The sequence below is a fragment of the Agelaius tricolor genome, unplaced genomic scaffold, assembly GCF_023055355.1.
Source record: "Agelaius tricolor isolate 1412-34295 unplaced genomic scaffold, bAgeTri1.0.p SCAF_32, whole genome shotgun sequence".
Lineage (NCBI taxonomy): Eukaryota > Metazoa > Chordata > Aves > Passeriformes > Icteridae > Agelaius > Agelaius tricolor.
Window position 1 is genome coordinate 4,654,233 of NW_027269292.1, and position 24,517 is coordinate 4,678,749.

The window sequence follows — 24,517 nt, forward strand, 5'->3', positions numbered from 1 at the left end:
TTTAAGCGGCTTCAAGCGGTTTGAAGCGACTTGAAGCGGTTTCAAGCAGTTTGAAGCGGTTTCAAGCGGTTTGAAGTGACTTGAAGCGGTTTCAAGCAGTTTGAAGCGATTTTAATCGGTTTGAAGCGGGCGAACCCGGCCGCGCTCTCCGCGCCCCCTGCCGGCGCCTCAGCAGGGGGATGTGAGGCCTCAGGACTACAGCTCCCATGCGGCCCCGCGGCGGCGCCGCGCGCGCGCAGTGCGCTCCCCCCAGCCCCCCCCGTGCGCGCCGGAGGCCGGGGCGGCCGCCCCGGCCCATCATGTAGGTGCAGCCGCGCCGGCCCCGCGCCAGCCGCGCAGGGACCCCCCCGCTCCCCCCGGCCCGGCCCGGCCCGGCCTGGCCCGGCACGGCGCGGCCCGGCGCGCCCCGAGCCCCGCGCCGCCCAGGCGGGAGCGCGCGCGGCGTTCCGGGGGGGGAGCGCGCGGCTCGCATCTTTTGTGTGTGTGTGTGTGTGAGCGCGCCGGGCGGCTCGCCCCTCGGCGGGGCCGCGCTCGGGGGACGGCTCTTTGTGCGCGCGCCCTGCCCCCAGCCCGCCGGGGGACAATGTCTCAGCCCCGAGGTGAGAGAGCGCGCGTGCACGTGCAGCCCGCGGGTGGGTGCGCGCGTGCAACGGCCGCGCGTGCATGCACGTGCACGCTCGTGCACGCGGCTGCGCGGGCGTGCACTCGCGCTCGTGCAACTTGCGGGGTTTGGGGAGCGGCGGGGCGGGGGGGGGGGGGGGGCGGCCGGTGCGCGCGCAATCGCTTGTGCAACTTGCGGGTGCACGCGCGCAACCGGGCACGCAGCCGCGCGTGCAAACGCGCGTGCACGGGCGCGCGTGCACGTGCATGCGCGGGTGCGTGTGCACCGGCGTGCACGGGTGCGGGTGCACGTGCGTGTGCATTCACGGGTGCGTGTGCACGCACGGGTGCATGTGCATGCACGGGTGCGGGTGCCCGCGAGTTTGCACGCCCGCCTTGCCCGGGGGTCACCGCTCCCGGTGCAGCTCCCGGTGCAGCCCCGGTGCAGCTCCCGGTGCAGCTCCCGTTGCAGCCCCGGGGCAGCTCCCGGTGCAGCTCCTTTTGCACCCCCGGTGCTCGCAGCCCCCGGTGCTCGCAGCCCCCGGTGCCCCTCGGTGCCTTTGGCACGGCCCGGAACGAGCGGGGGGTGTCGCAGCAGCAGCTGCAGCCGGGGCTCGGGCGCGGGGTTAAAACAAACTTTTAAACAAGTCCGCGAGGGAGATGAAAGGTGAAACTGGAGTGGAGTTACCGGGAATTAAATATATACCTATGTTTCCATGGGAAAGTATTGTTCTCGTGCCAGCGCTGAGATCATTTTCCACCCATTTCTCCCCCCCCCCCCCCCCCCCTTTTTTTTTTTAATATTTGGTAACTTTTGGTCACACCAGCACGCCCCGAGCGTGCAAAAAAGGCAGGAATGGAGCGTTTGGAAGTGCAGGAATTGGGTATTTGGGAGCTTCAGAAAGGCAGGAATGGAGCAGTTTGGAACTCTGCAAGAACGGGAGCATTTTGGAGCTGCAGGAATTGTTTAGGAGCTGCAGAAGGGCACAACTTGTGAATTTAGGGGTTGCAAAAGGGCAGGAATTGTGCATTTTGGAGCTGCAGAAGTTGAGAATTTAGGAGTTGCAAAAGGGCAGGAATGATGAGTTTTGGAGCTGCAGGAATTGTGCATTTTGGAGCTGCAGAAGTTGAGAATTTAGGAGTTGCAAAAGGGCAGGAATGATGAGTTTTGGAGCTGTAGGAATTGTGCATTTCGGAGCTGCAGAAGCTGAGAATTTAGGAGTTGCAAAGGACGGAAATTGGGCATTTTGGAGCTGCTGGAATTGAGCATTTTGGAGCTGCAGAAAGGCAGGACTAGAGCATTTAAGAGGTGCAGGACTGAAGCATTTAGGGACTGCAGAAGCACAGAAATTAATAATTGAATTGCAACAGGGCAGGAATTGGACGTTTTGGAGCTGCAGGAGTTGAGAACTCAGGATTTGTAAAGGGGGAGGAGTTATGCATTTTGGAGCTGCAGGAATTGAGCATTTTGGAGCTGCAGAAGTTGAGAATTTTGGAGTTGCAAAAGGGCAGAAATTTGGCATTTTGGAGCTGCAGGAGGTGAGTATTTTGGAGCTGCAGAAGTTGAGAATTCAGGATTTGCAAAGGGGAGGGGTTATGCATTTTGGAGCTGCAGAATTTGAGAATTTCGAAGTTGCAAAAGGGCAGGAATTGGACATCTTGGAGCTGCAGGAATTGAGAGTTTGGGAGTTGCAATAGGGCAGGAATTGAACTTTTTGGAGCTGCAGAAGCTGAGAATTTCAGAGTTGCAAAAGGGCAGGAATTATGAATTTTGGAGCTGCAGGAACTGAGCATTTTGGAACTGGAGCTGAGAACTTAGGAGTTGCAAAAAGGCAGGAATTGGGCATTTGAGAGCTGCAGGAATTGTGCATTTTGGAGCTGCAGAAAGGCAGGACTAGAGCATTTAAGAGGTGGAGGACTGAAGCATTTAGGGACTGCAGAAGGGCAGAAATTAATAATTTAATTGCAACAGGGCAGGAATTGGACGTTTTGGAGCTGCAGAAGTTGAGAATTCAGGGTTTGCAAAAGGGCAGGAGTTGAGCATTTTGGAGCTGCAGAATTTCAGAAGTTAGGAGTTGCAAAAGGGCAGGAATTGGGCATTTGAGAGCTGCAGGAATTGAGCATTTTGGGGCTGCAGAAGTTGAGAATTCAGGAGTTGCAAAAGGGCAGGAATTGGGCATTTGAGAGCTGCAGGAATTGAGCATTTTGGAGCTGCAGAAGTTGAGAGTTTGGGAGCTGCAAAAGGGCAAAGCTGAGCATTGAGGAGCTGCAAAAGGGCAGGAGTTGAGGCCTGAGGAGCAGCAGGAGGGGATTTGGGAAGGGGACAGCAGTGATTTATTTCTGCCAGCGTGATGGTGGTGGTGGCAAAGAGAGCTGGCTCTTTGCTTTTTAACTCGCTGCTTATTCCAGCCTGCCTCTGCCTTGTGCCCTTGCAAGGGCGGGGGGGCAGGCTGGGAGGAGGTGGAGAATTTAATATTGCAAAAATGCTGCGGGAATGCAACAGGGAGAGAGCTTTAAGGAGGAGTAGCTGTGGCCATTCATTGTGAAAATCCATGCCCATGACACAGATGCAGCTTTTGGAAGTGCTTGGGCTGGATGTTACAGCTTGGCTCTCCCTGCATCCTGCAGCCCTCACACATATTTGGGATTTTGGGGGTGAGAGGCAGCGTGTGGCACGGCAGGAGCAGGTCCCAAAGTGAGTTTGGAGCTCGTGTTGTGTTTATTTACTTATTTATTTATTTATTTATTCATTTATTCATTTATTCAAACTAAGCCTTCCACAATAACCCTTGCAAGGGAGGACGTTGGGAATGAGGTGCCTGCACAGCTCTTGCCACACAGTTTCCCTTTGTAAAAGAAAAATGTAAAGTTGTTGTATAATTTATTCCTAATTTGGGTTTGCTGCAGTCATCTTTTCCAGCCGAGCAGGGAATTGTAAAAGTTTCCGATGCAGAGAGCCAAGGAAGTTTGATAATGCAGGATTGAACCCGGGGGTACCCAGAGCCCTCTGCCACTGCCGGGGGGCACAGGGGGTCCCCAAAAAGCCTGGGGGTGGCCAAGGCTGAGCGTGCAGAGCGGTGACAGGCAGGGAGCTGTGCTGGTGGCCCTGCAGGGGTGCCCAGTGTCCCCCAGCAGGGCCTTCTGCGTCCTCCCCAGTACCAGGAAAAGGGAGGATGGAAGTAGCCAACCCACAAAACATGATCTCAATGAATGGCATCATTCTTGACTCCCTTTGCCGTCCTCCTCGCTCTCTGCAGCACCAGTGCCTGCATTCCTGGCACAGATGACTTTTCCAAGCTCAGCTGTTCAGGCCCAGCTTTTGCTCAGGAAGGGGTTTCAGCTCTGGGCTTTGCAGCAGAGGTGTCGTTCTTTGGGATAATCTGAGTTTTGGGATCGGCTTTCATTGTGTTGCACGGGAGGTTCCTCAGCAGCTCTGTGGAAAGTACAGCCCAGAGCCTCAGCCAGCTGCTGAGCCCTCTCTCTGCTTTGAATCCTTTCCAGAGTTGTTCTGAGAATTTGCCAGAGATTAATTTTTTTTTTTGATGCAGCGTGGCAGGGGAACATGTGAGCAGCAGAGTTGTTCTTACTCCCTGCAAGGAATCCCACCTGGTTCAGGTTCAGGGAGACCCTACCTGTGCTGTGCAAAAAAATGGGGGGGGGGGGATCTGCTTCCTGCACAGTCTGTAAAGGGTAAAACTCCCCCTGGAATTCAGAAACAACACTTTTCTTCTGGCCCTTTCTGCAGCAGGAATGAGCAGATGCCTCCAGCATTGTGCTCTCGTGGCTCTGAGCCTCCTTACCTGCCCCTGAGGATCCACCCAAGTACAAAACTCACCTGAAGTCAAAGACACCCCTGCATTTCACCCTCTGCCTGTTCATTCCCTCTTTCAAGCTGCAGACTGGTATCATTTGTGGGATGTAGCAACCCACAGCAAATCAGCTTTTCCTGAGCACAGCAGGTTCCTGCAGCTTGTTCCTCACCTTTGGAGATGGGGCTGCTCTGGCCAGGAGGGCCTTGGTGATGATGGGAGCTCAGAAGTTGAATCCTTGCCCAAATCCAGCCCATTTGGCTGTCATGACTAATAGGATATTATTTTGGAAGAGGAGGGGGGGTGAAAAAAAAAGAGGAAGTCCATATTCATTTCAAGCCAAGCACAGTTTGAGGCTGTAAATCTGGACTCTGGTGACAGCAGATATATTCAGGAGTCTCCCAAAATCCTTCCAACAGGGGGAATTATTCCCTGGCAAAGCCCACATGGGAGCAAACACCTGCAAATATGCAAATTTCTCCATTGCAATAAGAAAAGGGAAGGGGGAGCAGTACCCAGGAGAGAGCACTGATTCATAAATACACTGAAATGATGTTTGAACTAAGTATTGCTGCCTGTTGATCTCACACCTAAACCTCAGGCTCTTGTTTCAAACACAGTTTTCAGCGCTCCAGCTGCAGAGGGAAGCTGAGATTGTGAGCAGCACATCCCACGTGATGCTGGCTGAGCATGCACCCTATGGACTTTGACCAAAGGCCCTGCACCTAGTCCAAATACCAGAGTTTTATGTGAAACACTCATGTTTTCCCCAGCCAGAAGTCTCAGTGGAGCAGCTGTAAAGCTGAAATATTCCTTGTTGTTGGGTTTTTGGGTTTTTTTTTTTTGCAGCCCTAGGTAGGTGGCAGGTTGTTGCTGGTGTAGGATTAACCTGCAAGCAGCTCCTGTGGGTTGTGCAATGTGAATTTTGCCTCATCAGCACCACCTCAGCTTCTCCCCACTCACACTCTGCCATGACACAGGCACTTGGCAAGGGCAAGCAAAGCTGTGCCACGGTCAGCCAGGTGCAAGCCTAGCAAAGCCTGGACTAGCAGCAAATTTCAGCTGGAGCTGATGATTTATTCTTAATTAATTTTATTTTTTTTTTAAGGGTGCCCTGTTGAATTAGTTTGAGTGCTGGAGGTGCCTGTGTGCCTGCTTTGGGTTAAGAGCGGGGCAAATATTTATAAAGAGGTTTATAAATCTCATGCAACGCCAGGCTAGAGGAATTACCCAGCTTGGGAAGAGGAGAATGTGGCTGGGGCAGAAAAGTGGCTGGAGATGAACCAAAGCTGTGCCCAGGTGAGGGCTGAGACACCTGGGTGAGCCCCTGCTCTGCCCTCAGGACGTGTCTGTCCTGTCCCCATGTCCCAGCAGGTCCCAACATGTCCCAACACCACTGCTCAGGCCAGCAGCTCCCTGCTGCCACCCAGGAACATATTTAATATTTAAAAGCTCCAGCTAGGAGCAGTTCTAGCAATAAAAAGTGCAAAGTTGCAGGAAGAAGGGAGCAGAGAGCTGAGTGCTCCTGCCAGGCTCCTTTTTATTGTAGTGTTTAAGTCCCCAAAACCTGGGGGCTTCCTTAGGGCTGAATTCCCTCCCCTGACACATCCACAAGCTGCTCAGGTGGGGCAAATGATGCTCCATGAAAACCACAGGAGTAATTTGGAGACATGAGACACTTCACATGGAACATGGTTACTGCAGGTTTGAGATTCTGGGCCCCCTGGTTGAAAATACACAAAGGGATTAAAAAGTTGCCTTTTCCTCCCCAAACAGTGCCTGTGTTTGTTGTCACTTGGGCTTTTTCTCTTGCTGAAAAGAGCTGTGACAGCACCTCTAGAAGCCTCTCCAAAAAGGATTGAAAACCAACACACCTGAAAAAAGCAGGAAAAAGAAGAAGTGTGGGAGTTGTGTTGGCACAGGAGTGGGGATGCTTCTCCAGCCCTCTGCAAATGCTCTTGGAGGCCCAAAGCTCCTTAGCCTGGTTCTTGTGCTGGTTCCCAGCCCTGCCCCAAGGGATTCACCCCATGAACTTTCATTCCTGATGCTGCTCCAGCTCCAGGGGCAGAGCTCTGCCCTTCCCAGGGGGTGCAGGCACAGGGCAGGTCACAGCTGTGATGGCAGCAGTGGCACAAGCAATTCTGGGCAAGAATTATTCACCAGGAGTCCCTTCCTGCTGTCTCTCACGTTTTTGGGGACCATTTTGGGGTGCATTTACAAGTTGGCAGCATCATTAGATGAAATCTTGAGTCAGCCTCCAGTAGCCAGAGGAATTGCAGGAGTGTTCTTTTGGTTTGGGACATGGACAGAGCTATAATTAAAGAGAATAAAAATCTGTTTCATTACCTGTGGAGTTCCTTAGCTCCCTTCCTTAGGGCCTGTCTGGGAGCAGTTTAAGGGATTAGCATTATCAGCTGGAGCAGTGGTAGCAGGGAAGCAGATCCAGGAGGCTGGAGCTGTGCCACCTCAGGTATTATTATGGTCTGTGGTGGCCAAGTGGTGAAGGCCATTGGGTGCCATTTCCATAGCTGCTCATTGTGCAAAAACTGGGGTTTTTTTGGATTTTGCTTTTTGTTTTTTGTTTTTTTTCTTTGCTTTTGTCTTCCAAATCCACAATATTCTGCACTTGACAAGTGTGAATGGAAAACTGACTGCTGCTCAGTGGCCTTGGCTCAGTGAAAAGCAAGTTTGGAGAGGGGAAGTCTGAGCCTGGTGCTTGTAGGGCTTTCTCCTGCCTCAGAGCCAGAATCAAACCCATCCTTCCAATCTCCCCATCCTTTTAAAATGGGGATTCCAAACACAGAGGGTTCATCCCACCAGGACATGGGGTGCTGAAGCATTTCTGAGTCTCCTTTCCTTTGGCCATGGTGCATTGAGATGCTGCACATCCTCTGTGGGAGCGCCAGGAATCCTCTGGTACTGTCAGAGCTGTGAAAAATCCCTCTGGATCTGCATCCCAAGCTCAATCAGGAGCCTGGATTTGGAGGGACAGGGTCAGAGATGGCATCAGGAGAGGCTCAGGGCCAGGAGCTGCTCTGGCTGCATCCCCCAGTTGTTGTTGGAGCAGTGCCTGTGGCTTTTTGGGCTGCAAAATCCAAGTCCTGTGAAGCCCAATGCAAACAACCTCTGCAGCTGGGGTAGGGTTTCAGATTTGTAAGAGAAAAAGCATTTTTTTTTCCCCTACTCTAGCAGGAAAACTGCACAGAGCTGAGCTGATCCAGTTTCTTGCTGGTGCTGTTTTGTTAGCCTACTTAGCAATTTTATCATCAAGGCTGGGTTTTCTTAGCCTGCACCCAGGCAGATCAAAAATCGTGAGAAGAACTGAAGCCACTTTTACTGCATTCAGATTAAAAAAAAAAAAAATAAAGAAAAACCCCAGCAGAAGTTGCAGATGAGATGCCAAAGATAAGGCAGCAATAGAAAATCAGTGCAGGAGTCAACACTTGACTGTGTCTGCAAGAAGAGGCCTTTAATGAAGGCTGAATCAGCACGGACTTGGGAGCTGCTTTTGAAGGAGAATCTTTTTTTCTAAACAAAAATATGTAATTGCACTCCATGAGAAATGCTTATCAGTGCCAAATGGCCCCAGAGCGTGGTGTGGCTGCTGTGTGCAAGTCCCAGGCCTGGTGGTTTTTGTGCCTGTGCTCCTCCTGCAGTGGGGCTGATCCCTGACTGCCTCACTCCTGCCTTTTTACAGGGCTTATTCCACACTCAAGCAACAAGTTATAAAAATTACAGCTCCTCTCTGTGGTATCATCCCTCCTATGAATGTTTATTGCTTCTGCAGTAGTTCAAGGTCAGATATAGAAAATGGCTCAAAAGTCTTTTGTTGTTCTGAGAGCTCTAAAGTGATGGAAGACCCAATCCAGCAAAGATAAACCTTTCCCAAAGAACCAAAAGGGAAGAGAGAAAGACTATTTTATAAAGGCAAACCCAGCATTGATTCCTGACCTTTTAAAGTAGGTTTGGATTAGATATTAAGAGAAAATTACTTCCTGTGAGGGTGGTGAGGCACAAGGACCTGTAGATATGATGGTTGTCTTGGCATATTCCATAGATCCTAAAAAACTTAGATTTTAACTCTGTTCACTACTTTATGCCTTATTTCAGCCAAGAACTCCTTGTCTCAGCCTGGTTTCTCCTGGTAGGTTGTTAAGGGATTGTGGTTTCCATCTCTTAGGAGTTAAAAAGCAGAAAGCACACGGTGCCTACAGAGGCTGTGGCTGCCTGGAAGTGTCCAAAGCCAGGCTGGACAGGGCTTGGAGCAACCTGGGACAGTGTGAGATGAGTTTTAAGGCCTCTTCCCATTCCATGATTGGGTGATTTTTCCCTGGATTTGCTCTGTTCTGTGTGCTCTCACACCTCTGCTGTGCAGCAGCCCCAGGCAGAGCCCGCTGCAGTCACTGCCTCGAGTCCCTGCAGGTAGGAGGGGAACAGTCCCAGCCACAATCCCTGCCAAAATCAGGGCACACAGGCTCAGAAGGTCCTTTTGGCAGCAGCTCTGCCCTCAGGGTTGGTTTGTGCAGCCCCAGGCACAGCCCTGGGCACGGCTCCTGCTCCTTGCAGGGCACCTCTCCAGCGCTGGAGTCAGAGCCACGCTTCCCAGCTTGGATTTCAACCCCTTTTTCCTAGGACTGCTTTAATTACCTGCATTTAGGGTCTCCAGTGCTGCAAAAAGTATGAAGAAATAAAAGCCAGTCTGGCTTTGTGAGGGCTGGGATTGATTTCTCCTCTCAAGCAGCTGATGCTGTGACCTTTTAGAAAGGAGCTGTCAGCCTGGGACTGTGGGGTTTGTGCATGTGACTGCCCAGGGTTAAAGCACAAATAGGGGATGTTTAGTTTTATCCCAAGGAGAGGAGCACCTGTAGGAGCTGAGAGCAGCTCAAGGAGGAGACAGGGACTTCACATGCTGTCATTGAAATGCCAAAACCCCAAAAGTAGATTTGTTTAGGCACTTGACCAAAAGGCCTGGAGCAGAAGTCCCAGGCACAGCCCTGAGGGTTCAGGGGGTCACCCCAAACCCTGCAGAAGCAGGTCAGGGTCTGGCCAGAGGTGCAGACACAGCTCTGACCATGATTTCCTCACAGCTTTGGCAGCAGCAGCAGGACAGGGAAGCTGCTGCAGCAGAATCTGAGCAGCACTGAGGTTTGGGATGGGGAGATGAGGATGAATCCTGCACTCAGTCCCCTCTTGCAGGTTTGCTTCTCTGAAGAGAAGGATGCTGCTGGTTAATGCAGAAGTTCCCTCCCAAGCAGACCTTGGTACTTAACTGTGTTAATTAAATGCTTTCAAAAACCACAAGATTGACCTTCACTGCTTGCCCACAGATTTTTCTCTCATTTAACAAGCAGAGGGCTGTCAGAGTAGCCTATTAAAGGAGAAGAAAGGCAATGCTCTAATACTGTTGGGTTTTGACCTGTTCCAAAGTGTTTTTCTGCTTTTTAACTCCTAAGAGATGGAAACCCCAATCCCTTAACAACCTACCAGGAGAAACCAGGCTGAGGCAGGGCTGAAACAAGGCATAAAATAGTGAACAGAGTTAAAATCTAAGTAAGTTTTTTAGAATCTATGGAATATGCCAAGACAGCCATCATATCTACAGGTCCTTGTGCAGCAAGTGAGCTCTGTTCTGTGACATGGAATTGTCCTTTGGGAGAGACCCTCTGGAAAAAAGTAAAGTCAAATAACAGAGGCTCTGACTTCCTTACCTTTCCCAAGGACACCAGCAATTTGCTCATTGCTAATAAAACTCTGGAACACATCTACAGAAATCTTTGGATCCCTGCCAAGCAATCAGTTTTATAAATGAAGCAAAAGAGCAGATTGTGCATTGCAGGGAAGGACATCCCACATCCCAAAGCAGCCCCCGACTGGAGGGAGAGCCCAGAATAGCCCCTGGCAGCTGGGGAGGGTGACACAGATGCTGCATTCAGAGATGATGAGAAACAAGTTGATTTCTGGAGCAAGAAATGAAGAAAACCCTTCACTGAGAGGGTGATTGGGCACTGGGATCACCTGCCCAGGGAGTGGTGGGGCCACTGTCATGTCACATGTCACTCAGGGCCATGGTTTAGTTGATGAGGAGGTGTTGGGTCATGGGTTGGGCTTGATGAGCTCAAAGGTCTTTTCCAGCCTGGTTCATTCTGTGATTCTGTGAAGCGAGACCAGGCTGAATTCACATGGTTGGGCAGAGGGAAGGAGCCCAGGGCTTGCAGCTCTGTCCCTGTGGGGGGACAGCAGGGGAACGTGCCCTGGCCATGTCCCCTTGCTCAGAGCCACCTGAGCTGGGCAGCACCTCAGGCTTCCTCAGCTCCATTCGTGTCCCCAGGCCATTTACTGAGACAGGAATAGCTTAAGGTACCTTTGTGCAGTGAACAAATGGGTTGGTGAAAGAATTTTGGGAGGCTTTGAGGTCACTTAGTGCATGTTTTTGTTTTTGTCTATATGTGTAGAAGGTTGATGTAAAATGCTATCCAGGATACAATGTGAAGTTCACTTTAGGAGAGACAAATAAGCCTCTGGCCAAGACAAGTTCAGCTTGAAATGCAAGAGAATACTGTGACAAAAAATGTATCTTGGAAGTGGAGTTTTAATTTTTCAGCAGGATCTAAAATTCTAGAAAATAAATATGTCTTCTACACAGCCATTTAAAATCAAGTAAATTCAGAAGAGACTTACAAGGAGCCAGCCATTCCTTTTTTTTTCCTTTAGAGCCAGCCATGCCTTTTCTTTTTTTCTTTTTTTTTTTTTCCCTTTAGAGCCAGCCATGCCTTTTTTTTTTTTCCCTTTCTTTTTTTTTCCTTCCCCTCAAAAACATTTGGTGCTTCCCCCGCAAAAAATCAGGAGCTTTCTGTCTGATAAGGGGCTGGAACAGCTTCCTGCAGTAGGAGAGAATTTCTCCTCTGGCTCTTCCTGCACAGAGCCAGAACAATGCCAGCACTTCCAGCCTCTCTTTACCTCAGATAATCTCATTTAGGGTCCATCCTGTGCGAGCATCTCCTGCCAAGGGGGGCTGCTTTTCCAGCAGTTTGCTTTAAAAAAGGTTTTTAAAAAGGGTTTTTTAAAATGGCATTGCCACAGCAGAAAAGCAGGAGCAATCCTGAGGTTCACTCAGGGCTGATGCATAGCAGGGCCCTGTTTGGAACTGGAGGGGCTGAATAATTTTTTTCTTTTCTCTTAATGGAGAGGCTAAATAGGATTTTTTTTCATGTCTTCATCCTGAAAGTGCACGTGGTAAACTCAGAACATCTGAATCCTTCTGCAGGACTCAGTGGGACTGAACGTGCTTGGTTGGGGTTGAGCTCACCCATAAAAGAATTTACAAGGTTGGGATGTATTTTGTCCTGGTTGCTAAGTGGGATGGACATTATGGATTTGTGTTGATGATTTATTTCATCCTGCTTCTCTTGGTTCCTTTTTTCTCCCTGTTTCTGCTTTCCTTTTCCCCCAATTCTGCTTTATCTGCTCATGGGAAGCAGTCTCCTTTTTGGGAGTGTGTAAGTGAAACTACAGCCCCAGACCCCACATGGGGAGGAGTTCTGTGCAGGCTTTGGCAGAAAGGCTCCTAAAGGGAGGTTTGTATTTCCAGCTTCTGCTTCAGAGCTGTGACCTGGTGGGCTTTGATCCATGTGGACATATGCAGAGAGGAAAAAAAAAAAAACCTGCCCACTTGTGTCACTTTATTGGGAGGACAAGAGTTGCTGTCACAAGTCTGTCACAGTGCTGTGCTGTCATGGATTTCTTCAGTGTGTTTTCCAAATTGAGATAAAACTGCATGATAAAACCTGGGGAAAGGCTTTTGTTCTTGATAAATGCCTTGTGTTCTTTATGTGCCACACAAGCAAATGTGCCTTCCTCAGCCTGGAGGAGGATGAGGAGAGATCTCAGCACTTGCAGCTCCAGCCCTGGGTGCAGCTCCAGCCCTGCTCTGTGGGACAGGGACAGGCAGTGCTGGGGCTGTGTCAGGGCATTGGAATGGATTTTTGGAACAGGTTCTTCCCCCAGGGAATGGGCACAGCTCGAGGCTACCAGAGCTCCAGGAGAGTTTGGACCCTGCTCTGAGGGACAGGGTGGGGTTTTGGGGTGTCTGTGCAGGGCCAGGGGCTGGACTGGATCATCCTGAAGGGTTCCTGCTGGGTCCCTTGCAGCTCAGGTTGTTTTTAGGATTTGAGGGCATTTGAGAGCGTGTGCTGGGAGGAGTGGAAGGCAGGATTGGGCCAAGCCAAGCTGCAGGGTGGAAAACCAGTGAAGGAGGTGGCTGGCAGGTCGTGCTCTCTGACCTCTGGCTTCAACAGGTTTGAACTTGAAAAAGCTTCCCTGGAAGCTGCATCCACCTTGCCCTGCTCAGCCTGGAGCTCCTGGAGCTCCCTCCTGTGCCAGCAGCACCCAGAGCTGCTGCTGCTGCTTCTGGAGCAGCTCCACTCCTTGGCTCTCTGTGCCCCTGGGCTCCTGAGCAGCCCTGGTGGCTGCTGGCAGTGCCACAAACAGGAGGGAGATCCTTGCCAGGAGCTGGGCCAGTGCCCAGAGCTGCAGGGTGCGACACCGAGGGGTCACAGCTTTGGTTTCCTGCAGTTCCTGTGGTTTCCCCCAGCAATGGTGCTCCTGTGTGTTTTAAATGCCCCACAGAGGGGTCACAGCTTTGGTTTTCTGCATTTCCCGTGGTGTCCCCCAGCCATGGTGTTCCTGTGTGTTTCAAAGTGCCCACAGAGGGGTCACAGCTTTGGTTTCCTGCAGTTCCTGTGGTTTCCCCCAGCAGTGGTGCTCCTGGATGGTTTTAAAACAGGTCCCATAGAAGGGTCACAGCTTTGGTTTCCTGCATTTCCCGTGGTTTCCCCCAGCAATGGTGTTCCTGGGTGTTTTTAAAGTGCCCCACAGAGGGGTCACAGATTTGTTTTTTCTGCAGTTCCCCTGGCTCCCCCAGCAATGGTGTTCCTGGGTGTTTTAAATGCCCCACAGAGGGGTCACAGCTTTGGTTTTCTGGGATTTCTGCAGTTCCCCTGGCTCCCACAGTAATGGTGCTCTTGGGTGTTTTAAAGTGCCCCACAGAGGGGTCACAGCTTTGATTTTCTGGGTTTTCTGCATTTCCCCTGGTTTCCTCCAGCAGTGGTGTTCCTGGATATTTTTAAGTGCCCCACAGAGGGGTCACAGCTTTGGTTTCCTGCATTTCCCATGGTGTCCCCCAGCAATGGTGCTCCTGTGTGTTTTTAAATGCCCCACAGAGGGGTCACAGCTTTGGTTTCCTGCATTTCCCGTGATGTCCCCCAGCAATGGTGCTCCTGGGTGGTTTTAAATGCCCCACAGAGGGGTCACAGCTTTGGTTTTCTGGGATTTCTGCAGTTCCCCTGGCTCCCACAGCAGTGGTGCTCCTGGGTGGTTTTAAAGTGCCCCACAGAGGGGTCACAGCTTTGGTTTCCTGCAATTCCCCTGGCTTCCCTCTGGCAATGGTGTTTTTAAAGTGCCCCACAGAGGGGTCACAGATTTGTTTTTTCTGCAGTTCCCCTGGCTCCCCCAGCAATGGTGCTCCTGTGTGTTTTAAATGCCCCACAGAGGGGTCACAGCTTTGATTTTCTGGGTTTTCTGCATTTCCCCTGGTTTCCCCTGGCAATGGTGTTCCTGGATGTTTTTAAGTGCCCCACAGAGGGGTCACAGCTTTGGTTTCCTGCATTTCCCATGGTGTCCCCCAGCAATGGTGCTCCTGGGTGGTTTTAAAACAGGTCCCATAGAAGGGTCAGAGCTTTGGTTTCCTGCATTTCCCATGGCTTCCCCAGCCATGGTGTTCCTGTGTTTCAAAGTGCCCACAGAGGGGTCACAGCTTTGGTTTTCTGGGATTTCTGCAGTTCCCCTGGCTTCCCACAGCAATGATGCTCCTGGGTGGTTTAAAGTGGGACCTCCAGGTTTGCTGGAGGCATTGCCAGCAGAGGGAGCTGGAGTTGGTTCCTCCCCTCTGTGCTGGTCAGAGCTATAAATTTGCTTAAAAAAAGGTTAAAATTGCTTACTTGCTTATTTTTATATCTCAGTTATTAAATATGATTCTTTATGCAAGTAAGCTCTTGCATCCTTAAAGAATAGCAAGAGAGCTGTGTGATGGTGTGGCACAAAGGCAGGATAATCAAAGCTTTGACCTTCACATGTTGAAATTTAATCACAGTATTTGGCTGAATGAATCCCAAGGACAGAATGCAAGGAGGCAGATCCTTTCCCACCATGCCAGAGCTGCTGGTCTTGTGGTGTTCCTCTCGTGAAGGAAAACTCTGGGCAAAGTTGCCACCTCATTCCTGGCCTGCACATGGATTAACCCAGCCCTCCTGCTCATCAGGGCCTTCTGCAGAAGGTGAAGATGGTCCATAAAGAAATAGCTTGTGGCACATCCCTCTGTTTCCATGAGTATTCCCATTTGGCTCTCAAAGTTATTGATATTTAATAAATCACAGAATGACCAAATCAATGGGCACTTTTCTCCCATTTTATCCCAAGGTATCTTTACTCTTAAGCAGAAAATTTTAACACCCAAATTTTACATCCAGCAGGAGATATCTGCTGGCAGAGTAATTGAAATGCCCAAATTTACAATATGCTGAACAAACCCAATCTGTGCTTGGTAAAACAAAGCTCCTGTGGCTGCCTGGATCCCCTGGGAACAGAAATAAAACTGCACCTCACATTACCCTGGTGGGATTTAATTCCAGCCTGCTGGGAGCGTGGTGGCACCAGGACAGGGATCCCATAGGGAATAAAAAAAAAGGGAATAAAAACCAGGGAAGGTGCTCAGTGAGCAGAAGCATCCCTGGGGGGAATGGGGCTGCATGGAATGTGGTGCTGTTCACAGGGGTCCCAGGATGAGGGAAGAGATGAGAATCTTGACTCCATGTGTCAGAAGGCTGATTTATTCTTTTATGATATATATATTAAAAGATATATAAAAGAGAATTATATACTAAAACTATACTAAAAGAATAGAAGAAAGGATTTCATCAGAAGGCTTGAAAGGAATGGAATGGAATGATAATAAAATCTTGTGACTGACCAGAGAGTCCGAGACAGCTGGACTGTGATTGGCCATTAATTAAAAACAACCACATGAGACCAATCCCAGACCCACCTGTTGCATTCCACACCAGCAGATAATTATTGTTTACATTTCATTTCTGAGGCCTCTCAGCTTCTCAGGAGAAAAAACCCTAAGGGAAGGATTTTTTGATAAAATGTGTCTGTGACAATGCAGCATAAATCTCTGTGCCTGCTCCTCTGGGGACAGTGACAGCCCAGAGGGGCTCCCCAGGTGAGCCCTTCCTGACCCAATCACACCCTTGTGATATCCAAGCCCTGCTTCTCTGCTTTTCCCAGGTTTAAACCTCCTGACCCCTTTAGGCTCAGCACTTGCCTGTGGTGCTGTTCACAGGGGTCCCAGGCCGAGGGAAGAGATGAGAATTGTGACTCCATGTGTCAGAAGGCTGATTTATTCTTTTATGATATATTAAAAGGAAATGATATGTTAAAACTATGCTAAAGAATAGAAGAAAGGATTTCATCAGAAGGCTTGAAAGGAAAAAGAATGGAATGATAATAAAATCTCGTGACTGACCAGAGAGTCTGAGCCAGCTGGACTGTGATTGGTCATTAATTAGAAACAACCACATGAGACCAATCCCAGATGCACCTGTTGCATTCCACAGCAGCAGATAACCATTGGTTACATTTCATAAAACGTGTCTGTGACAATGGAGCCTAAATCTGCTGCTTTGGCACTGCTGGAGGTGTGGGAGGTGTCCCCTGTGCCTGGCAGAGCCCGGCCCCTGCTGTGCCCATCTCCTGCCAGGTGCTCTTTGGCACAGGAAAACAACAGACACAGAGGTAGGGCAGCAAAAGCAGCCTCATCCTCCAAATCCTCCTGCACAAAAGCCCTTTTGTTCCCAGGGTGAATTCCAAAAGCTTTTCTCCAGTTTTGATCCCAGCAAACTCCCACTGCAAGAAGACAGGCGAGGGCTGAAAACAAAGTGGCAGCAAAATGAAAAGTTCCTTCTAAAAAAAAAAGCCCAGCCAGGGCTGGAGGCTCTTTTCTGACAGCTTCCCTGGCCTGCAGCTCCTGTGGATTTCCTGGTTTGAGATGAGCAGGGAAGAAAGCAGGCTCTGGGATGGGGAGGCAGGGGAGCTCTTGGCAGAGGGAAAATGGGGTGTGATTGATGGTTTATGGTGTGCTGCTGCCTGGGGGAGTGCCTGCCCAGAGAGAGCTCCAGCGCTGGGATTTCTCCTGGTACAGGGGAAGGGGGAGGCCCTGAGGCTCAGTGGCCTCTGTTGCTCTGTGGGATCTCCATCACCCTCACGTATTTCCCAGAGCAGCAGGAGGATGTGGCCATCCCACTGCTGGAAGGCACCAGGGATGCAGCTCCAGTGACCCCGAGGAGCAGAAAACCAAGTTCTTTAGGAGGATACCTCTAGCATTTCCCTCAGCCTTGAACCTGATTCCTTGCAGCTTCCCTGTGGTGCAGCAGTGGGTGATTCTTAAGATTTGAGGGTGTTTGATGGGAGGAGTGGAAGGGAGGCTTTAAGTTAAGTTGCTGGGTGGAAAAGCAAATTTAAGCAGGGGAAGGTGAGAGGGAGTGAGAAGCTTTGGTCCTGGTGCCTGTCAGGCTGTTGGAGAGGGACAAAGATGGAATTCTGCATTTTGTGGGCTGCATCCTTTGGCAGCTGCTGAAATGCTCATCCATGGAGGTCCCTTGCTCTGCTGGATGTGACTCAGAGCCCACAGCAGCAGGGGTGGTTTAGCCTGAATTCCTCACTGCACACACCAGGCAGAGGGGACACACTGACAAGGCTTGTGCAGCTCTGGGAGTTGGTGAGATCCTCGTGGGTCCCTTCCCACGGGGGGGTTTGTGGCTCTCCATGTCACCCATGGCCATGCATGGGGTTATCAGGGCTGAAATTTGTGGGTGCTCCATCCCTTGCAGCACCACCTCCTCCCATCTTCATCTTCATCCCAGGGGTCTGAGGCTCTGCCTGCTCCTCACAGAGCCCCTTGAGCAGCTGGGGTGAATCAGGAGAGAGCTGAGCATTCCTCCTGAGCAGGAGGGTGTGTGGGACCCTGTGGGATCCCCAGGGCTGCTGCTGGGGTCAGCCTTGCCCCAGCTTTGGGAGGAATTCCCTGGGATCAGATGCTGCTCCTGCAGGTGGTGATGCCACTGGTGATCCCCTTCCCACAGGGATGTTTGTGGCTCTCCATGTCACCCATGGCCATGGATGGGGTTATTAGGGCTGAAATTTGTGGGTGCTCCATCCCTTGCAGCACCACCTCCTCCCATCTTCATCTTCATCCCATGTGTCTGAGGCTGTGCCTGCTCCTCACAGAGCCCCTTGAGCAGCTGGGGTGAATCAGGAGAGAGTTGAGCATTCCCACTTGTAGCAGCTGGGAGGAGGCTGTGTGGGATCTCCAGGGCTGCTGCTGGGCTCAGCCTTGCCCCAGAGGTTTGGGTGGAATTCCCTGGGATCAGGTGCTGCTCCTGCAGGGTGGTGATGCCACCCTGTGGTGTGCACAGGGGTTTGGGGGGAGTTGTGCCCTTTCCCCCAGGCCGTTGGAGCTGGGTTCAGCACAGTGTTGCAAGAGGGATTTTCACATTCCCACCTGCCATGGCCTGTGCTGAAAGCTGGAGGCAGCAGAGCACTCCTGTGTCCCATCAGCACCCATGGATTTGGGGCTGCTCTGCAGCTGCTGGCTGGGTAAGGAGAAATAAACCCAGGGCACCCAGGGCAGGGTGGCAGGGCAGGGCTCTGGCTGCCCTTGGCACCTCTGCAGGTGCCAGCACCACTGCTGGCAGCAGCTCAGCAGCAACAGGACCAGGGGCCCCACACTGTTCCCTGCACAGACTGGAAGTGACTGGGCTGGGGAGGGACAGCAACTGGGAGGGACATTCACTGGGGAGGGACATTCACTGGGGAGGGACAGTAACTGGAAAGGGACAGTAACTGGGAGGGACATTCACTGGGGAGGGACAGTAACTGGGAGGGACAGTAACTGGGAGGGACATTCACTGGGGAGGGACAGTAACTGGGAGGGACAGTAACTGGGAGGGACATTCACTGGGGAGGGACAGTAACTGGAAAGGGACAGTCACTGGGGAGGGACAGTCACTGGGGAGGGACAGTAACTGGGAGGGACATTCACTGGGAAGGGACAGTAACTGGGGAGGGACATTCACTGGGGAGGGACAGTAACTGGGGAGGGACAGTCACTGGGGAGGGACAGCAACTGGGAGGGACATTCACTGGGGAGGGACAGTAACTGGGGAGGGACAGCAACTGGGAGGGACAGTCACATTCACTGGGGAGGGACAGTAACTGGGAAGGGCCATTGTCTGGCAAAGCTGTTTGTTGTCACCTCCCCATTAGCATCATGTGGCTGCTCTCTGCCGATCCCTGAGTGTACAAATGGGCACTCAGAGCCCCATTTCCTCTCCCCCCTTTCCTTTCTTGCAGGCCAGCACTGGAATGGGGTAGGGGAAATGGGACAGAGCCCAGTGGGAAGTGCAGTCCATGGTGCTGGGATGTCCAGGCCAGTGTGGGAGCCCATGGAACTGCTCAGTGAGGTGTCAGTGACTTCCCCAGGACACAGAGGATCCTAAACACCCACAGCTGTAGGATCATCTCCACCAGCCTTCATCTGCACACTGGCCCTGGCTGCTGGTGTCCCACAAAACCTGCTGGATGGCTGCTCCAGCCTGGGATTGTCCCAGAGCTCCCTGCAGGAGCTGTGGGGGGCTCAGGTCTGTTTGGTGGGGGGTTCCAGAGCTGCCTCAAAGCTGTATCAGCTGCCCGGGGTCCCTGCAGCCCCCTCCAGGGCATGTCTTGCACAGGATCCCACCTCTGATCTCTGTCTTTGCACTCAGCGGGTCTGAACTCCTCTGAGATTTGGAAATGCACTCTTATCAGAGGGACAGACAGACTCTGGTAACCAAAATGTGCAGATAAACAAGGAGAAATGGCATCCTCTGGTTTCAGTATTGTCACGAGTAACCCAGCAGCCTGCAGCCCTTTTGCAGGGTGTGTTAAGAGGAAAATGGGCAGAGTAAAAGAGATTAGCCCCAATCAGGAAATTACCTTCAAAATGGAATTACTGAAATACAGAGCTTGCTGAAAGGCAGGCAAATAGCTCCTGATATTTGCAGAGTTTGGTGACATTTCTGTCCGTGTCTGCACCACAGGAGCCGCAGATTGAGTCTGCTGGAGTCCTTATTGCAGAGCTCCCTGCTCTGCCTGTTCCAGCAAAACAGTTCCAGTTTTCTTCTGCTGCTCTTCAGAGCTTCTCCTGCTGGAGGCCGGGCTGAGGCAGGCACCAAGCTCTGCCCTTGTGATTTTACCTGGCAGCAGAGCTGCAGATCTTTGTCTGGGCCGTGTGGGTGCCTCAGCAGGGACACAAATAACCCTGGCTCTGCTCAAGGCTGCCCCAGTTCAGCGGGTGCACCTCACCTCTCCCTGCACAGCCCTGCTATTTTGGTTTGGAGCCTCTCCTGCCCAAAGAGTTCATTACAGCTTGTGGGGCTGAGTCAGAGCAGCGAGTGCATCCCTGAGGTGGAGGGTGGAGAGAGCCTGGGGCAAGGGGTGGAGCTGGGACAGGGGTGGCTGCTGGGGCACATCTGGCTGTTAGGGACACGGATGGGTGCTGGGGCAGGGATGGGTGCTGGGACACGGATGGGTGCTGGGGCAGGGATGGGTGAGTGTTGGGGACATGGATAGGTGGGTGCTGAGGACATGGATGGGTGCTGGGGACATGGAGGAGTGCTGAGGACATGGAGGGCTGCTGGGGATATGTGGGTGCTGGTGCACATCTGGATGCTGGGACGGGGGTGCTGGGACAGGGATGGGTGCTGGGACATCTGGATGCTGGGACAGGGATGGGTGCTGGGGACAGGGATGGGTGCTGGGACAGGGATGGGTGCTGGGACATCTGGGTGCTGGGACAGGGGTGGGTGTTGGGTTCAGGGATGGGTGCTGGGGCACATCTGGATGCTGGGAGACATCTGGATCCTGGGGCACAGCTGGATGTTGGTGCACAGACACATGCTGGGACACATCTGGATGCTGGGGCACAGCTGGATGTTGGTGCACAGACACATGCTGGGACACATCTGGGTGCTGGGGCACAGACAGGAGCTGGCCATGGCCACCCTCAGGACAGGACAGTGAGTTGCATCCCCACCATTGCCTGTGGGTGCTGATGGTGTCATGGGGAGTTTGGGATCAGCTGGTGCCTGGTCAGTGGGGTCGCTGTGCCAGGCCATGCCAGGCCATGCCAGGGATTAAGCTGGGATGCCAGTGCAGCATCCTCTGCTCCTGTGGTGTGCCAGGGCTTCAGGGTTTCCTGCTGTGCTCTCTTGGTACACGTTGTAAGAATTCACCACAGCCATGAAAGTGCTCTTGGTACACTCTCTTGTAAAAATTCACCACAGCCATGAAAGTGCTCTTGGTATACTCTCTTGTAAAAATTCACCACAGCCATGAAAGTGCTCTTGGTATACTCTCTTGTAAAAATTCACCACAGCCATGAAAGTGCTCTTGGTATACTCTCTTGTAAAAATTCACCACAGCCATGAAAGTGCTCTTGGTATACTCTCTTGTAAAAATTCACCACAGCCATGAAAGTGCTCTTGGTATACTCTCTTGTAAAAATTCACCACAGCCATAAAAATGCTCTTGGTATACTCTCTTGTAAGAATTCACCACAGCCATGAAAATGCTCCTGCCTTCCCTGCTGCCTGACCCAAAATATGACTCCTAAAGACAGAAAGGAAAATAAATACTGCTTTAATTCATGCACGAAGGTGTGAGTTGCAGTGTGGACACCGTGGGGCTGGTGCTCAGGGCCGGATGTGCCAGCAGCTCCATGGCATCCAGAGCAGAGGAGGAGAGGCTGGAGCTGGGAGCCACCTCAGCCCCAGGAGCGTGGCAGGTTCAGCTCCATTCCCCTGCAGCCCAGCAGTGTTGTTAAGGAGACACATCTCAGTTTTGCTGTTTCCAAGGAGCTGCTGCAAACAGCCACGAGGCAAGGCACAGATAAAGGAGGTGTGGGGAATGTCCCTGTCCTGCACCACCATCCCTGGGCCATCTCCATGGCTTCCAGCACATCCAGCTGCAGTGGTGGAGGAGCAGCCAGTGGCACTTGGCCACTTTCTGGCAGGGCTAAGGGAGAGCAGCTCCCTCAGGTTTCAAAGAGAAAAATAAAGCACAAATCCACCTCATCCCGTCCCTTGGCTTTTTGCTGGAAACTTCTACAGCTTTTAAACATCTCTTACATATTAAATTTTTTTTGTGGCTTAATGAGGGGTCCTAAACCAGATTTTCAGACCCACTTTTCTGTACCATTGGTGCTTACATGAACACCTGGATTTTGGTTTTCTCCAGAAATTGGGGCTTGGCTAAAACTCTGCATTTACAAACTGGATGGTGGGCACAGCTCAGCCACTCACCCAGCCTGTCCCTGGCACAAAGGGCATTTAGGCACCTTTACCAGAATGTTGCCAAGGCACACAACCCAGCCAGAGGGGCAGAAGGGGTGAGAGAACCTTCTAATCTGAACCTTCCCAGGCCCAGCTTGGGGCTGTTTCCTCTCATCCTGAGATGGAACCTGCAGGAAAGGCTTTGTAAAGGTGGCACCTTCTTCAGCACCAGTTCAGTATTTACTGTGAGGTTTTGGGGTTTTCTTTGCTAAAAGAAAGTGGATTTTAAGCTTGTGCCTCCCCACCACGGTCACCAAACCACTGTCACCAGCACCCCCCTCCTTATCACCTGCAGCTCCATCCCAAAGGCATTTAAATCCAAAATCCAGAGCCTGCTTCCACAAATTTCAGCGGGTTTCACCTCTTTGGAGCCTGTGGGAGGAAGGTGGTGGTGCAGAAATCACTGTGGAGGTGACACGTGGGGATGTGGGTTTTGTGCTACAAAACCCACCACAAGTGGCTGCTCGAGGAATGTTCCCCTTCTTTGTTCTCTGGGAGGGCTGGGTTTCCATTTCAGCTGGGGTGGAGCCAGCAGGAGCCCTGGTACAGCTCCAGCAGCAGGGCTTCTCCTCAGGCCCACTCACTGAGAGGAGACTTTGTCATCTCTGTGTGTGTTTTCATTTTTCAGCTCACAGGGAGCCCCGGGCTGTGCTCGTGGCCCTTGTTTAGTCAGGAGTGGGCAGGGTCTGACCCTGGGGACACCAGGAATGCTCCTCTCTCACTGGCCTGGGATGTCCCCACGTGTGGGGGAAGAATTGAATTCCCTGGGGGAGAGACCTGGGCAGGATTGAGGGCTTCAGACCTTGAGCACTGGGCAGTGGTGATGAGCTGGGGCAGGTGACAGACAGGACATCCCCAGCCCTCAGCTGTGCCAGGATGCTCTGAGAAACAGCCACAAGAACTCACAAATATAAATAATGAACCCGTGAGATGATTTGTAATACTTGCTAAAAATATTTTTTTTCACTTTTTTGTTCGTTTTGTCAAAATATATTTAAATACAAGGGTGCTACACCTACAGCAGCAGTTGCTCATGGTGACCCTGCTCTGTCCTGGGTGCTGCTTTGAGATATCTCAGTGTTTGTGTCCAGGAGGGTTCACAAGTGAATTTCTCAGAGATTTGGGCATTTCCAGGTGTCCTGCAAGGCTTTAACTTTTCTCTGATAGCACCAAACCCACCATTGTTGTTGAAATGTGGGCTGGAGCAGAGCTGTGGATAAAAGAAGCCCCTTGCACACCAAGGCTTTGCACGAGGAACTTCCTCCTGCTCAGCATCTCCAGGGTGGCTGGACACAAATGAAATATTCTTAATTCCTTGGTTTTGCCAGAACCATCTGGGTTGGGAGTTTTGCACCTCAGCCATGGCCGTGGGTCCTGTCCCTCTGCAAAGTGGCGCTTCAGGATCAGGTCAGACTCGGGTTGTGGAGCCTTGGGAGCTGCCAAAATTCACTTTTCTTCCATGGAAACCCACCAAACATTCCCAGTTTGCCCTCGTTTTTGAGGTGGGAGTTTGCTCACACAGAGAGACTGCAGCTGATAGGGGAAAACCAGATCATTTAGCTTTCAAAACCTTCCAAGAAATCACACAAAAAATCCTTGGGAGAGACAGGAATCATAAATGAGCCACTTTTATCTCCTAAAAAATGGGAGAAAGAGGCATTTCCTGCCTGTGAAATTTTACCAGCAAGTTCTATGACTAAGAGTGTTGCTTGAAAGGAAATGTTGCTACATGGCTATTGAACACATTTTTAATAATAAATTGTGGTGAAGACAGAACTAGTTAATATCCTTTGAAGGAAATAGGAGCTTTTTGTGGCAAGGAACCATTTATTTTGGATTATATCATAAAAAGTTTTTGACTGCAGTGAAAAGTCTGGAGACTGGGATTTTCCTTCAGAAGTCAAAGTTTATTTTCTGTTACAGCCCATGCGGGCAGCAAATTCTTCTGTCCTCCCTTTCTTTGTTATTCTCTGCTCTTTTCACTGAAATTCTGAAGTTTCATTTTTCAATTAAATATTGCTGTTTAATTGAGGGGGGTTAAAGCACCCATCCCTGTGCTCTGTCAGTGGGAAGAGGTTAAGGAGCCCCTTGGAAAATGTGCTTTCCTCCCCTCCCTCAGGAACTGGTTTTGAGATCTTCACAGGGAAGTGTTTAATGTGTTTTCATTGAGTCAGGGTTTTTTTTTCCTGTCCCAATTTTTCTCTCAGGTCTGGTTTGGTTCTTGGGGTTGGTTGGGCCCTGCAGGAGCAGTCGGGGTCAGTTCTGGGGCACAGGAGCTTCCAGGGGTGCTGCAGCCAAGTGCTGCCCTCAGAACCCCAAAATCAGGGAATCACTGAGGGTGGAAAAGCTCTCCAAGCTTGTGGAATCCAAACAAGAACCCCAAAATCAGGGAATCACTGAGGGTGGAAAAGCTCTCCAAGCTTGTGGAATCCAGACAAGAACCCCAAAATCAGGGAAGGAAAAGCTCTCCAAGCTCATGGAATCCAAACAAGAACCCCAAAATCAGGGAATCATTGAGGGTGGAAGAGCTCTCCAAGCTCATGGAGAGCTTGGAATCCAAACAAGAACATGGAATCCAAACAAGAACCCCAAAATCAGGGAATCATCGAGGGTGGAGAAGCTCCA

General features: G+C 51.3%; 1 protein-coding gene across 3 annotated transcripts in view; it reads left to right on the forward strand.

The window, feature by feature from the left end:
- The first annotated feature begins 281 nt into the window (after positions 1-281).
- MAP2K6 (mitogen-activated protein kinase kinase 6) overlaps positions 282-24,517 on the forward strand; it is a 68,536-nt gene continuing 44,300 nt past the window's right edge. For all 3 annotated transcript variants that reach the window (XM_071451512.1, XM_071451513.1, XM_071451514.1), the window contains exon 1: positions 282-599. In XM_071451512.1, coding sequence (XP_071307613.1) covers positions 584-599 — 16 coding nt within the window. In that variant the 5' untranslated portion in view covers positions 282-583. The remainder of the gene's footprint in view (positions 600-24,517) is intronic.